General features: G+C 49.7%; 1 protein-coding gene and 1 long non-coding RNA gene across 7 annotated transcripts in view; one reads left to right on the top strand and one right to left on the bottom strand.

Moving 5' to 3' along the window:
• The window catches only part of LOC310688407 (glutamate receptor ionotropic, NMDA 1-like), a 30367-nt gene extending 17108 nt beyond the window's left edge, over positions 1–13259 (bottom strand). For 4 of the 6 annotated variants that reach the window (XR_014516923.1, XR_014516924.1, XM_083464819.1 and 1 more), the window contains exons 1-15: positions 12771–13259; positions 10291–10425; positions 9466–9642; positions 7320–7382; positions 5974–6074; positions 5101–5222; positions 4746–4920; positions 4180–4324; positions 3949–4032; positions 3204–3339; positions 2782–2909; positions 2036–2200; positions 1574–1692; positions 783–895; positions 238–386 (exon numbers count right to left, since the gene is read on the bottom strand). Coding sequence is in view for 4 of the 6 variants with exons in the window: in XM_083464819.1 (XP_083320945.1) it covers positions 238–386; positions 783–895; positions 1574–1692; positions 2036–2200; positions 2782–2909; positions 3204–3339; positions 3949–4032; positions 4180–4324; positions 4746–4920; positions 5101–5222; positions 5974–6074; positions 7320–7382; positions 9466–9642; positions 10291–10425; positions 12771–13019 (2061 nt within the window). In the remaining 2 variants the exon portion in view is untranslated. The remainder of the gene's footprint in view (positions 1–237; positions 387–782; positions 896–1573; positions 1693–2035; positions 2201–2781; positions 2910–3203; positions 3340–3948; positions 4033–4179; positions 4325–4745; positions 4921–5100; positions 5223–5973; positions 6075–7319; positions 7383–9465; positions 9643–10290; positions 10426–12770) is intronic. The other 2 variants (XM_083464820.1, XM_083464822.1) reach the window with 1 other exon arrangement.
• Positions 7402–15675, top strand: part of LOC310688502 — a 30526-nt gene continuing 22252 nt past the window's right edge. Inside the window, exon 1 of the long non-coding RNA XR_014516975.1 lies at positions 7402–7875. This is a non-coding gene — a long non-coding RNA (uncharacterized lncRNA). The remainder of the gene's footprint in view (positions 7876–15675) is intronic.

Here is a 15675-nt window from a genome sequence, read left to right as displayed (position 1 = left end):
AGGTAGGACGTCCGTATTTTGGTGGGAGAAACGTCAGAAGGGGTGGTAGAACGTCCACATTTTCATGGGAGAAATGTCAGAAGGGGTGGTAGGACGTCCATAATTTCATGGGAGAAATGCTAGAGGCGATGGTAGGACGTCCCTATTCTCATGGGATAAATGTTAAAGAAGATGGTAGGACGTCCATATTCTCATAGGAGACATGTCAGATGCTTGGTGTTCTCCTTCCATGCTTACCCTGGGATCATTGATGCCCGTGATCCGTTCCTCGGGTCTGTCCAACACCAGGAAGGCCGCCAGGTTGGCAGTGTAAGAGGCCACGATGATCATGGCGAATCCAGCCCACACCATCCCCAGGATCCGTGCGGAGAAGCTCCGGGGAGCGCCTGGAAGAGATAGGGCAGCTTGGGATGGTCCTCAAGCATCTGAAGGACCGAAACCCTGGGGAGATAGACCTCACCCAAGCTCTCTAGTGCCACCCCTCGAGAAGACCATCTAACTGGGGAAGAACCCAGAGGGGAAGAAGATGAGTTGGACATCCCTATTCTCGTGGGAGAAATGACGGAGGTCAGAGAAGATGGTAGGACCTCCATATTTTCATCCATGTCAAAGGGGATGGTAGGACCTCCCTATTTTTATCAAGGTCACAGGGGATGGTGGGACCTCCCTATTTTCATGGGAGAAATATCGGAGAAAATGAGATGGGGTCGGTGGCACCAGCCTTTGCTTTGCAGCCTCTTACGGACGGACCCATCCAGATTGTTCCCACTGGAGAGACTCACCTTCTCCGATGCCAGAGTTGAGCAAAACTCCCCAGGAGAACCACATGGCCGATGACAGGGTGAGGGCATCCTCTTCCTCTTCCTCGCTGTTGACTTTGAAGCGGCCGAAGGGGCTGCAAGAGACCAAGCGGGGCCAGCGGTCAGCCGTCCGTTGAGGAGCAGGTCTTAGAAGATGCCCCATGGAAAGAAGCTTCTGGACCTCATGGGTGCGAGGAACTCCAGAAGTCCAGGGTGGGCAGTGGGCGGAACTTCTAGGACTCCTCGGTTTCCCTCATGTCGTTCGCAGGTGGAATAAGTGATGCAAAGTCAGTGGACAGAGGTCCCTTTGCATCATTGATGGGTACGTAATTTGGTGACGTCTTGAGGAACAGCCCATCCAGTTCCTTGTCCCTGCCCCCATTCATGGGTGGGAGGAAGCAGAGCTGGATAACTTTTCCTTGCTCCTCTGGGAGGAGGAGGAGGAGACCAGGAAGACCAAGGGGTAGAAGGAGGGGTAGAGGGAGGAGGAGGAGAAGAAGAAAGAGGAGGAGGAGAAGGAGGGGGGAGGAGGAAGAAAGGAGGAGGGAGGAGGAGGAGACCAGGAAGACCAAGGGGTAGAAGGAGGGGTAGAGGGAGGAGGAGGAGGAGGAGGAGGAGGAAGAAAGGAGGAGGAAGGGGAGGAGGGGGGGAGGAGAAGGAAGGAGGAAGGAGGAGGAAGGAGGAGGAGGAGACCAGGAAGACCAACGGGTAGAGGGAGGAGGAGGAGGAAGTGGTGGAGAAGACCAGGAAGACCAAGGGGTGGCCGCACTTACCTGAAACGGTCCAGGAGATAGAGCATCACAGCCACCACATGGACCGAGAGGCCCACCAGGAGCCACAGGGTGCTCTGGAACGGCTGCATGAACGAGTCCAAGGTGCTGCGGGGGATTTCCTGCAACGGAGAACCAGAAGTGGGCGTCAGCAGCCGGGGGAAGACCCCAGCAGGGGCTGCTTAGGGTTCCTCACAAAGGTTGAGGAGATCGTGGCAAGAGAATGGTTCTCCTCTTCTTCTCCCCAGGCCTTTCAAGGATGGACCTTGATGTCATATAAGGGTGGCTTTTAATGGATGCTGATTATATTATATTATATTCACAAGAAATTCCATCGGGACTTTGCAAAGGGAAGGAGATGGACAACGGGAACGGCTTGACCAAAGCAGAGCGTGGCCACCTCTGCGGACCAAGCCCTCTGGAGGGCACAGTGATGCCTAGTGGTCGTTGGCCATGTCTACCCACCTTCTTCACCAGGATGGTGAGTCCCTGGTACTTAAAGGGCTTGGAGAACTCAATGTACTGGGCCCGCTCGTTGTTGATGGTCAAAGGAGCCACGATCATGTCCGCCTGACCGCTCAAGAGCTCCCCCATCATGCCGTTCCACTCCTTCTTGTTGCTGTTGTTCACCTGTGGTGAGACAGAGCCAGGGTGAGAAGGGCAAGGAGGTCCATATTTCCATGGGATGAGCATCGGTGATGATGGTAGAACGTCTGTATTTTCGTGGGATAAATGTGGGAGATGATGGTAGAACGTCTGTAATTTCATGGGATGGATGTGGGAGGTGATGGTAGAACGTCCATAATTTCATGGGATGAATGTGGGAGATGATGGTAGGACGTCCGTATTTTCATGGGATGAACATCAAAGGGGATGGTAGGACACCCATAATTTCATGGGAAGAACCTCAGAGGGGATGGTAGGACGTCCATATTTTCATGGAACAAATGTCAAAGGCGATAGCAGGAAGAAGCTATGTGAAGCAAGTTCATGAATGGACAACCCTTCAGGCCTCTCCTGAAGGTTCCTCCGGTCACCCCAGTGTGGGCGGAAAGCCAATGGGGACAGCCAACCGTTCCAGGAACGACTTCCCACAGATCCCCTTTTTCAATGGGACGCCGTCTGTCCGTCCCCGGCCAAGGGGCCGGACCCTCGGAGGTCTTCTGAGAAGTTGGAGGGTGGCCTGTCCGGCCTTCCTGAGGCCCGCTCACCCGCTCCTGTGTGCCAAACTTCCCGTCGCCCACCAGGTGGACCTCGTAAGTGAAGTTCATGGTCTTGGCCAGCTTGATCAGGAGGTCAACGCAGAAGCCATAGCAGCAGAGCATCACGCTGGGGCGGCCTGGTGGGGCAGGAGAAAGGGGGACCATTGAGGCCCGTTCCAGAAGGTCCCCAATGGAGAGGACCTTCTCAATCGCTCCACCTCCCCATTGTTCCTGGCCACCGGTCCTGCTAGCGAAGGATCATGGGAGGTGTAGGCCAACCACATCTGGAGGAGCCTGGTCTAGACTAAGAGGATCTCATCTAAACCATGCAGCGCAGACCCTCCCAAGAAGGAGAGACACCTGCCGCCCAATGGAGACACTTGGCGGGGGAGCTTCTGACCCAACGCCCCAGCTGTGGGTTCGAGACATACCCGGCATGGTCTCGTTGGGCCCCGTACAGAGGACCTGCTGCACCAAGCCACCGGTGCTGTTGGTGAGGGCTTTGCACTTGCCATCGGCCAGGGTCTCCTTGACGTACACGAACGGCTCCTGGTGAATGGTGACAATCTGAAAGATATTGTAAGAGAGCCATCCCCTTCAACCGTTTCTGCTAAGGCTAAGCTTCTAGGCCCCCAACCATCTTGAGATGTTTGAAGGTGGTTCCTATATCTCCTTGGTCTCCTCTTCTCCATCTCCTCCTAAGTTCCTAACTATTCCTCCTAAGGCTCAGCTTCTAGACCCTCAAACATCTTGAGATGTTTGAAGATGGCCCTAACATCTCTCAGCCTCTTCTTTTGGGGGCTAAAGAGAGCTATCTCCTTCAACCTTTCCTCTAAGCCTCAGCTTCTAGACCCTCAAACATCTTGAGATGTTTGAAGGTGGCTCCCAAATCTCCTCTTCTCCATCTCCTTCAACCGTTCCTCCTAAGGCTGGGCTTCTAGACCCTCAATCATCTTGAGATCTTCGAAGGTGGCCCTAACATCTCCTCTCAGCCTCCTCTTTTCTGAGCTAAAAAGAGCCATCTCCTTTGACCGTTCCTCCTAAGCCTCGGCTTTCAGACCCTCAATCACCTTGAGATGTTTGAAGGTGGCTCTCATATCTCTTGCTCTCCTCCAGCTCCTTCAACTGTTCCTCACCAGGCTGACATAAGGGAGGGAGGTGGAGCAGAGACGATACCTTGAGCTTGGTAGACATCTCATAGCCCTGGGGCGTCTCGGTTTCTCCTCCTGGCCAGATGATCTTGCGGTCATTGGGCAGGAACTGTGGAGGCGAGGAGAGAAAGGTTGGGACCAGACCTTCTCTACCAGCCTTCCCTGTTAAACGACCATAGAGTCAGAATGGGACCCCTAAAGGTCAGTCATCCTGACCCCCGGACCAGGCAGGGCCCTCCCATCCAGGGATACTTACGTGGCTGCCGTTGTAGACGCCGACCTGCACCAACTTGTTGTTCTGCAGGTTCATGACGCTGTAGTTGGCGTACCTGCGGTCCCCGTCCTCGTTGAACTCCACCCGGCCCGTCACACCCTCGGCGTACTTCGTCTGCATCAGTACCCTGGGGAGAAGGCGGGTTGATCGGGATGCGGAGGGATGGAAATGTCTCCAACGAAATTACGGACGTCCTACCATCCCTTCTGACATTTCTCCCATGAAATTACGGGTGTTCTACCATCCCCTCTGATGTTTATACCACAAAATTATGGATGTCCTACCACCCCTTCTGATGTTTCTCCCACAAAATTATGGACGCCCTACCACCCCTTCTGACATTTATGCCACCAAATTATGGACATCGTACCATCATCTCCAACATTCATGCAATGAAAATACGGACATCGTACCATCCCCTCTGACGTTTATACCACAAAATTACGGATGTCCTACAATAATCTCTGACGTTTCTCCCATGAAATTACAGACGCTCCACCACCCCCTCCATAAAGAACCCAGGTCCGAGGTGCCCAGGACGCTCTTACCTCTTGAAAAGTGGCCCCGTCTTCCAGATGTTGGTGTTCCCCACGCACCCCCTGGGTGGGTCAGTGATGTTCTCCTTCTCAAACAAGTCGTGGACCGCCTGGGCCACTATGGCCACCGCGTCCCGGATGTGAGCTGACTCGTTCTTGCCGTTCATGAGCTGCAAACCGATGAGACCTGGGACGGGAGTGGGGTGGGGGGGCGGAGACAGATGACTGGGTTGGCCGGGACCCCAGAGGTCATCCAGGCCAACCCACTGCAGGGGAGACCTCCGAATGGATTTAGAGAAGGGAAGGAGAGCACCGCTGGGAGATCAACCATGGGGCAGCTGGACCATGGGGAGGGGTCCTAGGTTACCTTCTGGCGCATTGCGTAGGGCATTGCCGGAGATCTCCCGTTCCCCCACCAGCCAGACGTAGCCGGGACCTGTCATGTTTTCTTTGGCTGCGGCCGTGTAGACGGTGGTGGCGTCGTCCTCACTGGAGAAAGAGAAGAAGGCTGTTGGGATGGTAGGATGTTCGTATTTTGGTGGGAGAAACGGCGGAGGGGATGGAATAGGAGGTCCCTATTTCCATGGGAGAAACGTCAGAGGGGATGGTAGGACGTCAGCATTTTAATGGGATAAATGTCAGAGTGGGTGATGGACATCCATAATTCCATGGTAGAAACAGCAGAGGGGATGGTAGAAGTCCATATATTCATGGGATGAATTCTGGAAGGGATGGAATAGGACACCCCTATTTTCATGGGGAAATCGTCAGAGGGGATGCTAGGACATCCCTATTTTCGTGGGATGAATTCTGGAAGGGATGAAATAGGACGTCCCTGTTTTCATAGGATAAATGTCACAGGCGATGGTGGAAGTCCATATTTTCATGGGAGAAACATCGGAGGGGCTAGTAGGACATCCCTATTTTCATAGGATGAATTCTGGAAGGGATGGAATAGGAAGTCCCTATTCTCATGGGAGAAACGTCGGAGGGGATGGTAGAACGTACATAATTTCATGGGAGAAAGGTCGGTGGGGGTGGTAGGACATCCCTATTTCCACGGGATAAATTCTGGAAGGGATGGAATTGGAAGTCCCTATTTTTATGGGACAGACCTCAGAGGGAATGGTAGGACGTCCATAATTTCGTGGGAGAAACATCGGAGGAGTTTGAACGAGGGAAAATTGGAGGTCGCCTCCACTCACCTGACCCCAACCCCGCCCCACCGGCCGGCCCTCACCTGGCAGACAAGATGATCACCCTGGCCTCCAGTTCCTTGGCTTCCAGGAGGAGAGACGTCACATTCTTGGTGCCCGGCTCAAACTGAAGGACCTTCTCGGCCTGCAAGGTTGGCGCGAGCAAATGGGGTCAGTCGGCTGGGCCCCGATCCCCCATGCCAGAGCCATGCTTTCCTCAGAAAGATACTTCCTTCTCTCTTTCCAAGGTCTACCTGGAAAGGACTCAGTTGTTCCTCATTTCTTTTGCTCGGTTTTTTTCTCCTCCCCCGTTCTTTTTTTTCTTCTTTTCTCCTGGTGGGGTTCATTTCCTCCCCACCCCCCTTAAAAAAATAAAAATCTAATTTTTTATTTTATTTTCTATTTTAAAAAAAGAATCATTTTTCTTTGTTGTTGCACTGGGCATGCAAACAGAAGTCACTCCAGCCCCAAAAGAAGGTCGTGCATTGGTACAGGAAAGAGGAAAAAAAGGCATATATAGAGATACACAGCAGCCGCCAAAGTGATTCCACGCACCGTGGCAAATTGATTTCTCGCTATTTGGTTTTTGCAAAAAAAAAAAAAAAATCAAAAAAAAATCTTGCAAAATTTGCATTAAATTTTTTTTTTTTTTTTGAAAATTCTGCAGAATCCCTGCCATCTCGGAAATTGCCGACCTGCCTTTTTCGCTCTGTCATCGCCATCTTTGCGACGGCGAGGGAGCCCCTCGGGCAGCGACTGCACATATCCATATATTGGTTGGTTGGCTGGTTTCGCAATGTAGTTGACTGTTCAAACGCCTGTTGCTTTTCCAAAAGACCCCCCCAAAATTTTTTTTTAAAAAAAACAAAAACAGGAAAAGGTGAGAAAGGGGGAGGGGAAAAACACGCAAGGGGTCCGCCTTGCAAGGGAATTGAAGTGAGCATCTCGCATTTCCTGTTGGGACAGGAAGGGGCAGAGCAGGAAGAGGAGAACAGGAAGGGGGAATCAGATGGTCCAGGAGGAAACAAGGGGGGGGGAATAAACTCGCAAATTCGCTCTGGCTCCACATGCATGGTCTTCCGAAGAAAGACGTCCAGGATGGGATTGCTCCTCAAACTCAAGCTCAAACCAAGCATATCTCAACGGAAAAGAACGTGCGACCCAAAAAAAAAAACACCAGTGGAGTCTGCTTGCTGGCTCCAGAGATATTTTTATTTTTTTTTCCCTTAAAAAAATAATATATATGTATATATCTCTCTAAAATTTATTCTGATTTTTTGTGGGGTGCCCTTGGGCCTAGGAGGCCCGATTGATGAATTTTATGAATTTTTTATTTTAATTTTTTTGCTCGTTAGGTTGGTGGGCGGCGTGCATTTCCATGCAAATATACCTTGGGTCCTCGCTTGTTGTCAAAGGATAGCGGTTCGAGGCTGTCAAAGCTCCTTTTTTTACTCTGATGGATAATGTGCACAGAGAAAATATGCAGACACAGAAGATTATAAACAGTTGAAAGAAGAAAGTCGGGCACTCAAAGCAAATCCCATATCCAACTCCTCCTGATCCGGGGTGGGGGTGGGGCGTAACAGAGGAGCAGGGAAAACCCCCTACAAGCTTTTCTATTCAGTTTCCTGCAAAGTTTCCTGCAAAGTTTCCTACAAACTTTCCTACAAACTTTCCAACAAGGTTTCCTATTAGGTTTCCAACAAGGTTTCCTGCAAAGTTTCCTACAAGGTTTCCTATTCAGTTTCCTGCAGTTTCCTAGAAGGTTTCCTATTAAGTTTCCTATTAAGTTTCCTGCAAAGTTTCCTATTAGGTTTCCTATTAAGTTTCCTTCAAAGTTTCCTGTTAAATTTTCTGCAAATTTTCCTACAAAGTTTCCTATTAAGTTTCCTACAAGGTTTCCTATTCAATTTCCTGCACAGTTTCCTAGAAGGTTTCCTATTACGGTAAGTTTCCTACAAACTTTCCAACAAGGTTTCCTACTAAGTTTCCTACAAGGTTTCCTACTACGTTTTCTACAAGGTTTCCTATTAAGTTTCCTACAAGGGTTCCTATTAAGTTTCCTTGAAAGTTTCCTGTCGAATTTCCTGCAATTGTTTCCCACAAAGTTTCCTATTAAGTTTCCTTCAAGGTTTCCTGTTAAATTTCCTACAAACTTTCCCACAAGGTTTCCTATAAAGTTACTAAAAAGGGCTTCTTAAGAAGTTTCTGATGGGGGTTCCTGACCAGGTTTCCTATGGGGTTTTCCTATTAAATTTCCTACAAAATTTCCTAAGACGTTTCCTACAAGATCTCCTATGGGGGTTTCCTTGGAGCTTCATGCAAGTTCTTCCTCTCCTTTAAATCGGTGAAGGTACCTTGCGAGTTTCTGAGGGCAGCTGGACATTTTCATGGGAGAAATGTTGGAGGGCATGGTGGGTTGTCCCTCTTCCCAAATGTTGGTAGACCTCTGAATGCTGGCCGCTTGAAGTGAAAAGCGGGGGCAAGGCCGCCACCCTCAGCTCCTTCCTCCTTGCAGGATTCTCGACGGCCACTGAGAAGAGGACCATGGACCGGATGTCCTGCCTTTGGTCTGATCTAGGAAGGCTACCCATATATGTTGGCTTGGCTGACGTGGAGCCATTGCTCACACCATGCGCCAAGGAGGCTCAGCTTCAAAGCCCCGCTCCGCCATTTCCGCCGTAGAAATGTCGGAGAGGATGGAGCCACGCGGGCCCCCAACCCAGGAGAGAAGGAATTGGATCTTCAGGAGAAGCTCGGATTGGGGGAAGTTGTGGACGATTGGACCTTTTATGGTGTTCTTCTAGATGTTGGAGCGTCTGGGGCAACTCAGTCTGATGGGTGGGGGTATAGATGACAAAATTATGACCATTATGACTGATCAGATTGTTGCGTTGACCATGAGCTTCTTTGGAGAGGAGGAAGGAAGCAGGTAAAGGGAGCTGCCTATCCCTGCCTCACAAGTCTCTCTTGGGGCTCCTTCCCAACTCTGTGATTCCATCTTGAGGTTCCTGCCTTGGTTGAACCAGACAACCATTCCATGATTCTATGTTGAGTTACCTGCACTGTTTGGACCAGACAACCCTTCCAGGTCTCTTCCAACTCTATGATTCTATGTTGAGATTCCTGCCTTGGTTGAACCAGACAACCCTTCAACCCTTCCAGGTCCTTCCCAAGTCCATGATCCAAGCCTACTCTCCTAGACACTCTCTTCCAATAAGGAAATGGGTTTTTGGCCCAGCTCCAGGTTACGTCTCCCCCCTCATCTCCCCGTTTTTGCCTCTTTTGGATTTCTTTTTTTTTTTTTATGTAGTTGGAGATTTTGGTTTTTTTCAACCATGGCAAAGCAAGTGAAATGAATAAAGAGTAACAAACTTTGGTCAGGGACTTAGATGGCCAGTGCCTAAGAGCACAATGTTGGTCATGTTTAACAATGGGAAGAAGAGAGAGAAGGTGTATTTACAGATGTCAATCTACACATGGACGACAAAGCGCGAGACTTTCAAGAAGAGTGTGGGTGGCGGGAAGCTACTGACCTTGGACTCTTTCTCCTCCAGGAGGGTCTCCAGCTTCTTCTGAGCCGCCCGGCCCTCGTGGTCATCGCTGACGATGAGGATGATGTGGTTCCATTTGTAGAAGCGCATCATCTCAAACCAGACATTGGACTGGTGAGAGTAAGGAGGAACCGTGCGGAGGAACGAAAGATGGATACTCTGGGGAGAGAAGGAGCCAGAGGGAGCGTCACTGTGGACCAAGCGGGGGCGTCTGGGTTGAAGCGCCGTCCCTCCTACGGGGTGGAAGGAGCCTCTGGAGAAGTTCCATCTTGAGACCCCACCTGCCTCTGCAGAGAGATCCATGCTCTGCTCAGCTAATGCATTCTCCATGGGGCTACCTTGGAAGGGGACCTAGAAAGGAGTTTGGGCAACGTCCCTACTATGGGGTGGAAAGAGCCTCTTGAGGTCTTCCATCTTGAGACCCCACCTGCTTCTCCAGAGAGGTCCATCCTCTGCTCATCTCCTGCTGTCTCCATGGGAAGGTGACTTGAAGATGAGATTGAGGAACATCCCTCCCCTGGGGTGGAAGAACATCTCTAATACCAGCTCCATCCAAGACTTGGCCATCTGCTTGGTCTACTGCCCTGCTTTCTCCATGGGGCTACCTTGGAAGGGGACTTGGGAACCATTGTGGAAAACAGCCCTCTTGCGCAGTGGAAAGGCCTCTTTAGGAAGCCAATGGGAAAGATCTCCAGACGGACGGATGGACATTGACTACTGAGAAGAACGAATGGCTGTATCAAGGCCTTCTCCCTCCAGATGTCTAGGAGAACGGCGGGTCCCGACCAGCAGGAGCTGTGGGCTTACCTTGTCTGAGTAGATGGACATGCGCGTGGTCAAGCCAATGACCGGGATCCGGTAGAAGCCAGCAGTGTATGACACTGGCGTTGGCGTGAGGTGGTCATTGGGAGCCGGCGGGTGACTCACCAAGATGGCGTAGACCTGTGGGAGAGACGTTTTCCCCATGGAATTACAGACGTCCGAACATTCCCCTCCGACGTTTCTCCCATAAAATTATGGACGTTCTACCATCCCCTCTGACGTTTCTCCCATGAAAATATGGACATCCTACTATCCCCTCTGACATTTCTCCCATGAAATTATGGATGTCCTATCACCTTGCTGACAAAGATCCATATAGTTCAAGCTATGGTTTTCCCACTAGTGATGTATGGAAGTGAGAGCTGGACCATCAAGAAGGCTGATTGCCGAAGAATGGATGCTTTTGAATTCTGGTGCTGGAGGAGTCTCTTGAGAGTCCCATGGACTGCAAGAAGATCCAACAGACCCATTCTGAAGGAAATCAGCCCTGAGTGCTCACTGGAAGGACAGATCCTGAAGCTGAGGCTTCAAGACTTTGGCCACCTCCTGAGAAGAGAAGAGTGCCTGGAAAAGACCCTGATGTTGGGAAAGATGGAGAGCGCAAGGAGAAGGGGACAACAGAGGATGAGATGGTGGGACAGTGTTCTCGAAGCGACCAACATGAGTTTGACCAAATTGTGGGAAGCAGTGGAAGACAGGAGGGCCTGGCGTGCTCTGGTCCATGGGGCCACGAAGAATCGGACATGACTAAACGACTCAACAATAACAACAAGAAGCCATTCCCCTCCGACGTTTCTCCCATTAAATTATGGACGTCCTCGAATGCCCAGGCTTTGACAGGCGGAGAGAGAAGTCGGCCAAGCCAGATTGCAAGATAATATGATTTCCTTAACCGCACATTAAAGGCCTAAATGCCATTTCCCCTCCAGTGACCATTTATGCTGAAATGGTCTGGCGAGAAGGAGACGAAGAGCAATCGATGGAAGGAGCCAACCCTATGGAAGCAACTGAGATGGTGTTTCCATGGAAACTTCCTCCTCCTTTTGCTGGCTTCTCCTATAAATGGCCTTTTCTGCTCCGTTTTGGGGAAAGAAGGAAGTCTGTAAATGTCGATCAGGTCTGCAATTTGGGTGGCTTCAAAGGAGATCCCAAATGAGACGTAAATGGGGCCAAAATAGCACCATTTGATAACCTGGGGACCCGGTTTGTGCCTTGGGAAAAGGGCTGTGTTGGGATATTTTTAAGGTCCCAATATGTGGGTGTTTAAGAGGGAGAGAGGGAGGGGGGAGAGAAGGAGAAAGAGAGAGGGGAGAGTGAGTGAGGGGGGAGGGAGGGAGGGAGAGAATGAGAGAGGGGAGAGAGGTAGGATGAGAAATAAAGAGGGAAAGAGAGGGAGGGAAAGAAAAAGAAAGAGGGAGAGGAGGAGAAAAAATATAGAGAGAAAGAGGGGGAGAGAGGGAGGAAAAGGGGAGAGAAATGGGGGGAGGTAGGGAGAGAAATAAAGAGAGAGAGAAAGAAAAAGAAAGAGGGTAGGCAGAGACAGGGAGAGGAGAAAAAAAAGTAAAGAGAGAAAGAGAGGGGGAGCAAGGGGGAGAGAAAATAAGGGAGAGAAAGAGAGAGGGGAGAAATAAAGAGAGAAAGAGAGAGGGAGGGAGGGAGGGATAGAAAAAGAGGGAGAAAGAGGGAGAGAGGGAGGGGAGAGGGAGAGGGAGGGAGGAGAAAAAATAGAGAGAACGAGAGAGGGGAGAGAGAAATAAAGAGGGGAAAAGAGTGAAAGAGAGGGAGAGGAAAAAAAATAAAGAGGGAGGGAGTGGGAGGTAGAGAAGGAGAAAAAATAGAGAAAGAGAGGGGAGCGAGGAAGCGAAAAAAGTAGAGAAATAGAGAGGGGAGCGAGGGGGAGAAATAAAGAGCAAAAGAGAGAAAGAGAGAGAAAAGGGGAAAAGAAAGAGAGGGAGGGAGGGATAGAAAAAGCGGGAGAAAGAGGGGGAGAGGGAGAGAGGTAAGGAGAGAAATAAAGAGGGAAAGGGGGGAGAGAAAGAAATAGAGAGAGGGAGGGAGGGAGGTGGCAGAGAAGGAGAAAAAATAGAGGGGGAGCGAGAGAAAGAAAGAAAGAAAGAAAGAAAGAAAGAAAGAAAGAAAGAAAGAAAGAAAGAAAGTAAGTAAGTGGGGGGTTGTCCCTGGTTTCTAAAGCCAAGGGCTCCCTGGGCTGGCCCCCCAAGCCTGATCCATAGGGTCCCTGGGTGCTCCATAGTAGGGTCAAGGAACCTCTGGTCGTCTCTTAGGGCTGAAGGTTCCCTAGGTTGGCTTCTAAAGCCTAGGGCTCCCTAGGTTGGTGCCCCAGGGGTCCCTGGGTGGTCCTTTCTGGGGCCAACCAGTCCACCAGGTCAAGAGCTTGGCCCATCACGTCGAGGAGGAGTCCCTAGGGGGTTCCCCCGACGGGTTCTTGGGCGGCGCGGTGCGGCTACCTGGCTGGAGATGAGGTCCTCGCAGACGGAGAGGGCCATCTGGATGGCGTTGGGCTTGTGGGTGACGGAGGTGGCGTTGAGCTGGATCTTCCATGTGCCATGGCGCTTGTTGGCCTGGTTGATGGCCTCGCGGAAGACCTGCTCGTGCCTCTTGGTGCTCAGCACCGCCCCGATGTTCACCACCTTGGGCTCGCAGCCCCCCCGCGCCACCGAGAAGCACAGCAGCACAGCCAGCAGCAGGAGGCGCATGGCGGTCACCCCACCGTCGCCCGGCGCAGCCCAAGGGCCCCCCAGGCGGCGGAGAACTGCCACGCAAGAGGGTCTATCCGTGGTCCTGAAGCGGCCCTGTGGAAGAAGCAGAGGCGGCGGCTGTCCCTGGTGCTGAATTGGCCCTTTGCAAAGGCCGCTGTCCCTGGTGCTGAATTGCCACCGCTGGCAAAAAACGTCACAGTCCCTGGTGCTGAATCGCCCCCCCCCCCTTGCAAAAAGACGCTGCCCCTGGTGACGAATTGGCCCTTTGCACAACGCCGCTGTCCTGTTGCTGAATTGGGGCCCTCCTGCAAAAACCGCCGCTGTCCCTGGTGTTGAATTGCCACCCCCGTTTGCAAGCAGCCGCCGGATCTGCCCGCAAAAAACCCCAAAAAGACGCAATGGCGCTGAAGCGCAATGGCGCTGTCCGCCGCGCCGAAATCCCCCTGCAAAGACAGGCGCGCACCCGCGCGCGCGGGAGAGGAGGAAAAGGAGGCGGCCGGCCAATGCGGCGGCGTTTGGTGTCACGGGGGGGGGAGGGTTTAGGGGGAGAGGGGTTAGATAAAAGCGGGGTGGGGGGCAGGAGAAATCGCGGGGGGGGGAGCAGAGGAAATCAAGAGATTGGCCGCCCCCCCCAAAAAATATTTATAGGATGTGCCCCCCCATTATACAAAGCAGGGGGGCCGCTCAAGAGATTCCCCCCACCCCGTCACCCTTCCTAGGATGTGCCCCCAATATGCAAAGCAAGGGGGGCCGCTCAAGATATTCCCCCCACCCCGTCAACCTTCCTAGGATGTCCCCCCCCCCAATATACAAAGCAGGGGCGGAGGAAAGCCAAACCTCCCCGCTAAAGAGATTCGCCCCCCCTAATCTTTATAGAATATGCCCCCCCCCATATTCTTCAGTTGACCTTGCTAGCTAGGGGTGATGGGACTTGTAGTCCAACAACATCTGGGCACCCACAGGTTGAGAAAGGCTGTGTGCAGGTATTTTATTGATGTGGTTGGACTACAACTCCCATCATCCCTGAGCTCTGGCCTTGCTAGCTAGGGGTGATGGGAGTTGTAGTCCAACAACAGCAATAAAACACATCGATTTTATATGGATTGATATGTTTATATGGATATATAACATTTATATGTTATATGGATTTCTCCTGAACTTTTATATGTTTATACCCCCCCAAAAAAACCCCAATTTTATATACATGTGTATGTGTGTGTGTGTGTATTAATCCCCCCCAAACCCACAATTATTATATTATTATTATATTATATTATATTATATTATATTATATTATATTATATTATATTATAATAACCCCCCCAAAAGCCCACAATATATATAATATTATAATAACCCCCAAAACACACATACACACATATCTAATGATACTATAATAACCCCCCCAAAAACCCACAATTATATATATATTTTTACACACACACACACAAATATATAATATTATAATAACCCCCCAAACACACACACATATATAGTGATACTATAATAACTTCCCATAAAACCCACAATTATATATTATAATTATATATTATAATATGTTATTATTATAATATGTGTGTGTGTGTATAACCACCCCCCCCCAATTATATATTAGTCCCCAGATCCAGTTGAAAAATGCCGCCGATACAGGATTATTGTAATTATTGTTATATTTGCAGGAGATGATTGGATGGGCAGATTTGAGCAGGAATTTGGATAGACAGAAGATATTAGAAATTCAATTTAAATTCATTTAACTTGCTCATTTAATTATCTACATCCTTCCCCCTCCTCCTGCGGTTCCTTAAATTTATTTCCGATTATCTTCCGCCCACCAAAATTCATTTACCTTGCTCATTTAATTATCTAGGTACTTCCTTCCCCCTCTTTCTGTGGTTCCTTACATTTATTATTATTAATTTTAATAATATAAAATAATAATAATATATAATAATTATAATAAAAATAATAAAACAAATTTTATTTACATTTTATTTTAATAATAATCATTAATAAAATCCACAGAATCCTTAGGAAGAGACGTCCAAATTCCAGCCCCCAATTCCAGATGTTAGATAAATTTCAGACGAGTGAAAATGCCAGCAGGATTCAGGTAAATAACAACAACAACATAATATCAATAATAATCATATCAACAACAATATTAATAAAATTAATAATAATAATAATAATAATAATAATAATAATAATAATAATAATAATATCATCAATAATAATAAGAACAACAACAATTTATTTTTACCCCGCCATCTGGCTGGGTTTCCGAAAGCATAATATACAATAAAGGGAAGATCAGGGGATGAGTGGATCTCTTTCTCTAAGAGAAGGGTGAAAATCAGCTCAATAGATCCATGGGAATAGGTAGGAATGTTGGGGAAATGGCAAGAAGCAGGGAAGGGGTGGTTGGGAAGTCTTGGAAAGGAGTGACGAAGGAAGGAGGGAAGGAAGAAGGGGAAGGAAGGAAGGAAGGAAGGAAGGAAGGAAGGAAGGAAGGAAGGAAGGAATCATAGAATCATAGAATCATAGAATCATAGAGTTGGAATAGACCACAAGGGCCATTGAGTCCAACCCCCTCCCAAGCAGGAAACACCATCAGAACACTCCTGACATATGGTTGTCAAGCCTCTGCTTA

This window comes from Podarcis liolepis (assembly GCF_965112155.1).
Source record: "Podarcis liolepis genome assembly, chromosome: 11".
NCBI classification, from domain to species: domain Eukaryota; kingdom Metazoa; phylum Chordata; class Lepidosauria; order Squamata; family Lacertidae; genus Podarcis; species Podarcis liolepis.
This window is presented reverse-complemented; position numbering and strand designations above follow the sequence as displayed.